At 44.8% G+C, this 10,750-nt stretch overlaps 1 protein-coding gene across 1 annotated transcript; it reads left to right on the forward strand.

Annotated features, from left to right (window-relative positions):
- Positions 5,805-10,543, forward strand: LOC110434887 (beta-fructofuranosidase, cell wall isozyme). Its single transcript, XM_021459751.1, has 7 exons — positions 5,805-6,085; positions 6,794-6,802; positions 7,330-8,183; positions 8,410-8,568; positions 9,390-9,634; positions 9,771-9,861; positions 10,018-10,543. Exons 1-7 carry the CDS (start codon positions 5,884-5,886, stop codon positions 10,201-10,203), a joined length of 1,746 nt encoding a protein of 581 aa, XP_021315426.1. The 5' UTR covers positions 5,805-5,883; the 3' UTR covers positions 10,204-10,543.

Genomic DNA, 10,750 nt, shown 5'->3' on the forward strand with positions numbered 1-10,750 from the left:
ATATTTATATAGTAAACATCAATCATCAAGTATTTTTAGTTAGTTGGCTACTTACCTCTGAGATCTGACTCCATATTTTTGTCTGAGCCTCCATATGTTTGCTGATTTTTTACAGGAATAATAGATAACTTGAATAAGTAGTAAGTCGTTGTAAAAGAATAGTGTGACAAACTCACAGCATTACACCAGCACATACTCAATCCAAATCCAGAAAAGTAGCAATTAAGAAAACTAGCATCCACAACACAACTTACTTAATACAATATGACAATACAAACTAAATAATTAAACACTGTAAATAATATTTAGAGTTTTTAAAATAACACTAGCTACCATTCAATGAACATTCAGTAGCCATCTAAACAAAAATAAGCAAATCATCATTCAAATTGAAGTTGCCGCCTCCATCTCCACCGAGTCTCCATCCACCTCCATTCCTACTTCAGCATCAAATGCATCTGGTTGAACTTGTGCTTTATAGTCATCATTTTCATCATCAATTATTTCTAGAGTTGCAGCTGCAGCGGCAGTGGTCCTTGGATGCTTCCTGGTATATATTTGGCTGACAGAGGCAGCTGCACGAGTAGCAGCAGCCCTAGGCAAGTTGCGGCCTTGTAGATTCTCAGATGCACCAATAGCTTTATCAACAGCAGCCCAAGTCAATTCCTCACAATTCTCATCCACCCATTCATTATCCCAATGAAACTCATCTAGCATGAGAGGGTTGCTCTTCTGTCTTTTACAACCATGCTCTCTCATTTTTTAAAAACTTGTTTGACATCTTTTTGATGTAACTGACATAGACTAATTTTATTAATCTCTTGTGCTCTAATTTGTTCCTCTTTTTGGTGTGGAACTACATAAAAATAATGAACAACACATTGGTTTGCAAACAATATCATAAACATATAATGATTTTACTTCAAACTAGCAATGGTACTTAAATGGGAAAAACATTCCAATTACGCTCACAACCTGATGCAGAGCAGTAAAGACAAATAATTTTCTTTGCTAGACTTTGGAGCTCAAATGTACAACCACCATAGGAATTCCAACAGCGAACTGAAACATAGTTACCTAATAATCAGATCATAACAAAATAAATATTGAGAATGGTTGAAAGTTTTAAAATATCCAAAACTTACTAGGGTTCTTTTTGTCTCTGTCCCTTATTGCTAATGCCATTGAGAAGCCTTCACCTTCAGACTGTTCATAATCATCAACTTGCTGAGAAATCTTGGATTGTTCACTGTCATCCACCACCATTTTGTATATAATTTTATTGAACATGATCCTTAGCTTTGCAGCTTGTCTCTTGTCTTTCTCCCTTAAGGCAAAGAACTTGCCTAGATTCAAGAATAGGGCTGCCACATATAACTTTTGCTGCATTTGGTTTTCCCAGCTAGAATCATAGCGCTTCATTACTGCTTTAAGCAATTCAGATTTAGCTTTTAAAGATTGTTTGATGGTGGTCTTTATATGATCCATGGCTGCCATGATCTCAGGAGCTGCTGGTGTCTCATCCCCATGTGCAATCCTTAGAGCAACGATAAGGGGTTGTGAAGCTCTCAAGCAACACTCCACTCCACTCTACTCCAAAAAGGCATAGAAAGGATAATATCCTCAAATTGTTTGCCTGCACTAGTTCTTCACTAACAACTAAAGCTCTCAACCCATTCTTGTGCTTGTACATACTTGTCAATGTTAGGTATGAAGTAGCAAATCGAGTGACAACTGGTTTCATAAGATCTCCACCTATCTTCTATCTCATTAGATCAAGTATCCTCCCATGCTTGTACAAAAATCTGCACACTCTCTTACCCAAATTGGTGGTAGTGTTGAATTCCTTTATCTCACCAATATCTTGCAATAACAAATTCAGACAATGGGCAGCACAAGGTGTACAAAACAAATGTGGGATCCTCTCTATTAGAATCCTACCCGCTGCCTTAAAGTTGGCCCTATTGTTTGTGACAAGCTGCACCACATATTTCTTCCCAATCTGGTCAACTTATTGCTCTAACAAATCTGCTAGCATTTGTGCAGTTGCTATCTCACTTGAAGCATCCACTGAACCTAGGAAGAAGGTCTCTGTTGGACTGTTGGCAAGAAAATTTATTATATGGCAGTGCCTCGTATCCGTCCAACCATCGGACATGAGAGTGCACCCATATTCTTTCCAACTCTCTTCGTGCTTCTTTCGTAGTTCTACTATCTTGTTGATAGCCCTTTCAAGCAAAGGTTCCCTAATGTCATGCATGATTGGTGAGCGGTAACCAGGTCCATACTGCCCAATGGATTCAAGCATTATCTCCCAACTTCTTGAATTAATGACATTGAATGGTACACCATTTTCATAGAAAAAATTAGCTACATGATCATCAACCATTTGTTTAACCTCCTTATCTTCTTTGTGCACTGCTCTATAGTGGGCTGAGAAGTCTTCGATTTATGCCTTTCTGCAACTACATCTTCTGGTGTCTTGCGAAGCATGGCACTAACTGACTTGGTATTGGTGTTCTTTTGAGTTGCTGCTTTAGTCTGACCCGCAACTACAAAGGAAGTGATGTGAGCTTCTGCTATTTTCTTCTTTGCTTGTGATTATGCTTGCTTCAGTCTTGTCTCGGAACTTGGTACTTTTGCTGGTTCAACTTCAGTAACTTCATTCTCTTCATTTCCTTCTTGTTCTTGTTCACCATGTCCAGAAAGTGTCACAATTGTATTTTTTGTATTCTTTTAAGTAAACAATCATCTCTCGCTGGACTATTGGAGGTGGTTTTGGGCACTTCACTGTATTCTCATAACCCCCAGCAAAGTGCATCTTGAACCGCCCTATTCCTGTAGGCACTACCTTCTTACAGAAAACGCATTGAATAATTTTTTCTTCATAGGATCTAGCCACCAACCATACTTCCATCCTAGATCTTGAGATCGAGCCTTCCTCTTGGGATCTTTAGCCTGCTCAGCAAGTTCTAGAGGCAGTGCTGCTATAGCCTTTTCTACTAGGGATGAAACATCTAGAGCAGCTGAGGATGTTGAACCAACAACAGCAGATGCAACTGATGAGGTTACAGTAGCACCTCCTTCAGGATTATAGTTAAGCATGATGACTTCCACTGCAAGTTGTCGCCTTCGATTTTCATCTACTCAAGTTCAGCAAAGAGCCAAAGAAATAGCATCAAGATTTAAGCATAGTGCAGTGGAGAGGAGATGACAGAGCAAAGCCAATTTAATGGCTCACCTTCAGAGGAGGAGCTCATCTTCGTGCTCCCTTGGACTTGCAGCCTCTAGGTGGGGTAGAGACTAGAGAGTAGGTGACCTTGCAGTTGCAGCAGAAGGGTCCAAGGGGGAGGACAAAGCAGGAAACAAGGAAGAGGAAGGAGGAAGCAAGCAACAACAAGCAGGAAGGAGGAGGAAGAAGCAGACAGTAGGGAAGAGGGAGGAGGAAGCATCAAGCAAGCAGCAAGCAGCACGAGCAGGAGCAGCAGCTGAGTAGGTGACCGCTAGAGTGGGAGTGAGGACTGAGAAGAGAGTGGGAGTGAAGTTATAAGAGAAACCCTAATGGGCCTGACCCAATTAAATATAGCCCAGGCCAAAAGCAGCCCATCAGCCAGTCAACTTTGATCGGTCAGGAGACCTGATCGAACGATTAGTCGTGATTAATCAGACGATTAGGTTTCTGATCGCTCTAATCGAATCGAAGGTCCTAATCGAGTGCTACAAACTGATAAGGATGATTGATAAGGCTGATTGATAAGAATGATTAATCGTGATTAATCAGACGATCAGAAAACACTGGTATTGGTTGTGACTTGTGAGATCAAATTACATGGATCACCACAAAATAGTGCACAATAATATAGGTTAGTTGCGGATTTCCATTTGATTAAATAAATGAGGTGCAACATAGGGGAAAAATGACCATATACGACTAGTAGATTTAAAAAATGAGGGTAAAGGTTTTATCTAGATGAAGCAGAAGCCAGCGTTCAGGGTCCAATCTCGTACATCACAATCGGTTGCCCGCCTCGAACCAAACAACACCTTAGTTGCTACAGCTAAGCTACGAACAATAAATATAACAATTTCCTTTCACTCGTCAATGTAACTAGGGGGTGTTTGGTTGGAGTTGTTAAAGTTTAACAGGTACTGTAACATTTTTGTTTTATTTAGCAATTAATGTCTAATCATAGACTAATTAAGCTCAAAAGATTTATCTTGTAAATTACTCTCTAATCATGTTTTTAGTTTCGTAAATAGTCTACATTTAGTACTTCATGCATGTGTTTAAACATTCGATGTGACGGACGGTAAACTTTACCACCCGTAACCAAACAGCCCTAATTATACAAACCACTGTACAGTAGATTATATCATACTCTTGTCGACGGTAAAATAAAATGAAACGATGCATCGGGTTCGGGGTGTCTTAGCCGCCAGGTCCACGGCTAAGCTCCTGGCCGGTGGCCACTGGTCATCTCCGTTCATTACGCGGGAGGAGGCGCACCAGATGAGACAGGATTGGACTCCAAATACTGTAGAATAGGCAGAAGCTATCTACAGCAGGTGCCCATGTCCCATGTGGGACGCCTTTACCAGTGTTTTGCCAGCGCGCGAGCCACATACTCTATTTCAGGGCCAGCATTTAATCCGGTGGCTGCTGATTCACAACATCTCATGGGTCATGGCACAAAAACAAACAAATTTCAGCGCTGATGATGCAGCAGCTAGCAGCAGTGTTTGTGCACTATATACTCCTACTACATTTCTGCAGAGGTTTGACGTTGCTTGTGAGATATGACATGTTGGCAGCCGCCCTGATTCAGTTTATTGTTACTAATAGCTATGCAGCGTTGCTCCTGGATCGGAATTCGGAAACTTCAACCGGAGCAAAATGGATGTCTTGGACATGTAAGTCTGTAGACTGTAACCTGTCGATAGGTTGATGCAGACCTACAGCAACCGGGCTATCAGCATGTCCAGACTCCGAACCACGTTGCTTTGCTATTTTCCGGCGTCGAGTACTATACAGTTACAGCTTATGAGATACTGAGTTGATGCTCTATAGTGTGTCTTTTCAATTAGTATAATTATTACTAGCCGATACGTGCTCCAGCATGTCTTATAAAATTACATGCCACCAAAAATGGCATACAATAGATGTGGGCGTGATTTTTTTATACAGTAGTATTCTAAATCCATTATCTATTATTGGTGATAATAATTAGAGTCTACTACCCAATAAGTCTAGATGTCTCTAATTATTATGAAAAAAAATTAGAATCTAATTTTTGTCATAATGAGGATTAGCATGACCTCTAATTAACAATAATAAGATTGATTTTTTTTGCAAACGTGCTTGGTCCCATTCTCATCTTTGTTCTTCTGCTTTTTCGACTCTTGCATTGCATGCCAATTGCCATGCATGTACATCCCTAGCGTGATATTATAACACAAAGATAAAAAAACTGCTCTATCATTTTCACACGATGTTTTTATACATCCAATAGATAACCACTACTCTGACGAATTTGCTTTCTGACCTCTGAAGTCTTTCAAGGATGCATGATGTGTCTAGATCAAGTCATAGCATTAGTAGTAGTAGTTAAATTTGTTTCTTCAATGACAAACAAAAGGGCCCACACCTCGACACGGCGCGCTCTATCAGTGTGGCTGGTTTTGGAACACGAAACCAGGCTCACTGCACCAATATTGCCATCGGATTGGATGGAGATTATAATACTCCACTAGTCAACCAGTAGAACGCGCTAAAACGTGTAGTTTTTCCCTATAAAAACTCCCAGACCCGATGCCTGCTCTCCTCACCATTTCCCCCATCCAAAACCGTCCCTTACCCTTCTTGTTCCTCTTCCTCGAAACGCAATGGGGACTCGGCAACGGGTCCTCGCGCCATGGGCGGTGCTGCTGCTCACCGCGCTGCAGCTCGCCGGTGCCTCCCATGTTGTCGTCCACCGGAGCCTGGAGGCCGAGGCGGCGGCGGCACCGCCGTCGGTGCCGGCCTCCATTGTCAGCCCCCTGCTCAGGACAGGGTACCATTTCCAGCCGCCAATGAACTGGATCAACGGTACGCTAGCTACTTATCTTGAAGTTGGAATGATCACCCCCTCCTGCTGCCTTGCGCCTTGCTCTTCTAATCTCTCCCTGTGTGTTTTCAGTTAAGCTACCCATGCGTTCCTCGTGTTGTTTGCTGTACTACAAGCGATTAACTTGTGTCACAGTCTCACAGACCATGGATACAGAATGCTAGGGAGTAGGAATGGAGAATCATATATGCCAGTGATAGTTATACTAATTTGAGCTCCTCTTGTCATCCCTCATGCCATCATGGGGATCTGATTGATGGAGAGCTAGCTCATGTTTCAAAAAATCAAAATCACGCCTGTATCTTGGAAAAGCAGCAAGGAAATGCAGTCATGTAGGAGAAATCAAAATTAGTCTTTTCTAAGCTCGGTTGTTCACATGGAGCTTGCTGCATGCAGTTTTTTTCTTTGTCCTTGTCCCCAGAAAAGTCTAAGCTGCAAGCTATTGAGCTTTGACAGTAGCTGGAGAAACGACGAAGACACTTGCAGCTAATCAAATCCGTGTGGTGGTTAAATACAATAATACAGATGCTCTGTGTTTGATTAAGTACTACTATGCTAATGGTTCTTGTGATTACGTACTATACGGTCGCTGCAGAGACTTTGTTCTAGCTAACATGGTGTTTGTTTTCTGTCTCCCTGTCCTTGCTGGCGGCTCTGATTGCTGGGACGGCGGAACTCATCGGTTGCAGACCCCAACGGTACGCCTTTAATTTCTTTTACCCAGCCCGTTTCTTACAGTTATCTTATTCTTATCTTATCCCTGTGTTGTGCTGCCTGCTAAGTAGTAGATCTATATAATCTCTGAACGTATCATGATTCATGAACAGCTGTACTTGTTTCTTAATCGTGGGAGGATGAAATGGCGCATTTTAATAGCCAAGGACAATTCTAACATTCAAAAATAGTGCATGCCCCTGCAGACTCCACATGAGGAGGCAGCTCCTAGGGGTGTCCTTTTCCTGTGTGGGTTCTGGGCTCCACAGTCTCTATACTCTTATAAATGTGTAGTACTTATATGGTTTAGCGCGTAATAAGTGGCGTAAAAGCCGGTCAGCGCAAGTACACAACACAGTTTCACTTCATATGTATATATAGACAGAGCAACTGTAAATAAAGAAATAAAAAAGATTCTACTAGCGAAAGTTAGCTAGATTTCTTCTTCAATAGAAAAAGAAAACTACTTATTCCTCTGACGACGTAGAATTTGGTAACTGTGTGTGTGCAGCTCCGATGTACTACAAGGGATGGTATCACCTGTTCTACCAGTACAACCCCAAGGGCGCAGTATGGGGCAACATCGTGTGGGCTCACTCCATATCACGCGACCTCATCAACTGGATCGCGCTGGAGCCCGCCATCTACCCGAGCATCCCCTCCGACCAGTACGGCTGCTGGTCGGGCTCGGCGACGATGCTGCAAGACGGCACGCCGGCGATCCTCTACACTGGGATCAACCGCCCGGACATCAACTACCAGGTGCAGGTGCTCGCCTTCCCCAAGAACGCGTCGGACCCGCTGCTCCGGGAGTGGGAGAAGCCGGCGGCGTACAACCCGGTGGCGGCGCCGGTGGGCGGCATCAACGCGACGCAGTTCCGCGACCCGACGACGGCGTGGTACGCCGACGGGCACTGGCGGATGCTGGTGGGCAGCGTGCGGGACACCCGGGGCATGGCGATCGTGTACCGGAGCCGGGACTTCCGGCGCTGGACGAAAGCCAAGCACCCGCTGCACTCGGCGCTGACGGGGATGTGGGAGTGCCCGGACTTCTTCCCGGTGTCCGGCCCGGCGCTCCAGGACGGGGTCGACACCTCCGACGCCGGCGCCAAGTACGTGCTCAAGAACAGCCTCGACCTCACGCGGTACGACTACTACACCATCGGGTCGTATGATAAGAGGAAGGACCGGTACTACCCGGATAATCCGAACGGCGACTACCACCGGCTCCGGTACGACTACGGCAACTTCTACGCGTCCAAGACGTTCTATGATCCGGCGAAGCGGCGGCGGGTGCTCCTCGGGTGGGCTAACGAGTCCGACAGCGTCCCCGACGACAAGGCCAAGGGATGGGCCGGCATCCATGTACGTCGCTCGCTCGCTCGTCTCGTCTTCTTTACTGCTAGCTACGTACGCCATCACTCCATTATCAGCAATAGCTGCTGTCAGCCGCGCCGACTTAAGTACAGAAGTATTGTTAGCTAATTTACTGTGAGAGAAAAATCTTATTGAATGGATGATAGACTCGGCTAATAAGCTTAAACGAACACGACAATATTTGACTGCTTGTGCGTGCTTGTGCTTGTGACAGGCGATCCCAAGGAAGATCTGGCTGGATCCCAGCGGGAAGCAGCTGCTGCAGTGGCCCATCGAGGAGGTCGAGAAGCTCAGAGGGAAGGCCGTCACTGTGGGCGGCAAGGTGGTGAAGCCCGGCGAGCATTTTGAGGTCACAGGCATCGCAACTTACCAGGTTGGTTAGTTAGTTTTAATTTACTCCTAATTTCGATCGATGGTGTAGATTGTTTCTCAAGTTAAACTTCATGCATGTGAATAAGTTACCCACTACTAGCTAGTTAACGGCGGCAAGGGTAACATGCATGTGCGCGCGCACGCAGTATATATATATCACGGGCGCACACTACGCACGGCCAAGAACAACAAACAACTAGTTGTAGCTGGTACTGGTCATAGTCAAGCAGCTTCGCAACTTGTACTACGTACATTGCAGTCAAGGGCCCCACGTGCAGAGTATCTGTCTAGTCCAGCCAAGATCCGATGGTCCATACATATGCCTTGTCGGCGATAACCCCTACTACGTACTAGTAGGTTAAACAAGCCCATTCCGATGCTTGTCTCTTGCCCTGCCACTTGCAAACAACGGAATACGACGGGTCTCCTAGCTCCTCGCCGTCGCCGATCTTTCACCTCCTTCCTTCTCTTCTCTGCTGACCTACACCCTGCAACACTAGCTTCTTTCTGATTTTCAAGTTTGAACAATCTTCTTCTGTCACACACGCACACATCGCGTAACAAATTAAATCACCTAGCTACCAGACAGAACATGAGCACAATGCAAGAATCTTCCAACGCACACGCCTGTTATTTTCCAAGACAAACTAATCTTCCAGTCCACATATAAATTGATGCCACGTACGTACGTTCGTGTAACCGCTGATTATATTGACTGATGACAAAAGCCAATCTACGACTCCTTTCTGAAATGCTTTGTTCTTCGATCCGGAGAGTGAAGCTCACCCTATATATGGTCGATCTTGTGAATTGTGATGGCAGGCTGATGTGGAGGTGAGCTTCGAGATCTCGAGCTTGGACAAGGCGGAGCCCTTCGACCCGGCGTACGACAACGACGCGCAGAAGCTGTGCGGCGTCAAGGGCGCCGACGTCAAGGGCGGCGTAGGGCCCTTCGGCCTGTGGGTGTTGGCCTCTGCCGACCTGCAGGAGAAGACGGCCGTCTTCTTCAGAGTCTTCAAGGACGGCTACGGCAAGCCCAAGGTGCTCATGTGCACCGACCCCACCAAGTATGTATGCCCACATGCATGCACCTTCTCGCATCACAACAACCACAATGTTTGCATATAAATGCACAATGTTTGCATAAAACTGAATGGGATGGCTTGTGTTTTCTCCCTTGTTGTGTGTGTTGGGCATATGCAGGTCATCGCTTAGTCCAGATCTGTACAAGCCGACCTTCGCCGGCTTCGTCGACACTGACATTTCAAGCGGGAAGATTGCTCTTAGAAGCTTGGTACGTACAGACTAATGTCACAATTATTGTTGACTACTGCTGCTAATTAAGCAATTGGAGATTACGACTTATCACTTGACTGATCTTATATTATTATATCTTGTTGCTGCTGTTTGTTGTTTCCTTGTGCGACATGGCATCTGCTATGTGCTACAGATCGATCGGTCCGTGGTCGAGAGCTTCGGCGAAAAAGGAAGGACTTGCATCCTGTCACGGGTCTACCCGTCCATCGCCATTGGAAAGGAGGCTCACCTCTACGTTTTCAACAACGGTGACGTGGACGTCAAGGTGTCAAGCCTGACAGCATGGGAGATGAAGAAGCCGCTGATGAACGGCGCCTAATAGAAGCGTGAATGACTTGATTCGTTTTTCTTCAACGACGACCGTACCATTGCTGCCAGAAATACTACTATTGATTATTATTAGTTAATTAGTTAATTGTTGAGGTCCTTCAGTTTTCGCCCTTCATCATCTACACAAGTGACGACTAGTAGTTTGAGTTGGTTTACTTCCATTGGCTGGATGATTCTTCTTCTTCTTCTTATGTGTGTACACACACGGATGGGAGTATAGGCATTACGTGCTCAGCTGTCCGGCAAAGAGAAATTGATTACGCTTCTTCTTGCATTGTATTGTACAATAATATGAGATGAATAAAAGGCTGCTAATTTTACAGTGTCAAGTAACAAGAGATCATCATCCTCTATCTTCTTCCGGGTTTACACATGTATGACCAATCAAGATGCTAACCTAACTTACGTACCTGATTACGTTTCACGAGCCAACGACCAATCTAGTATAATATTATTTTCAAAATTTTAAGTGGTACAGCTGCCAACACTCTCACGGTATAACTGGTCAGCATAACACGCTAAAGAAACGGTTGGCT

This window comes from Sorghum bicolor, chromosome 4 (assembly GCF_000003195.3).
Source record: "Sorghum bicolor cultivar BTx623 chromosome 4, Sorghum_bicolor_NCBIv3, whole genome shotgun sequence".
Lineage (NCBI taxonomy): Eukaryota > Viridiplantae > Streptophyta > Magnoliopsida > Poales > Poaceae > Sorghum > Sorghum bicolor.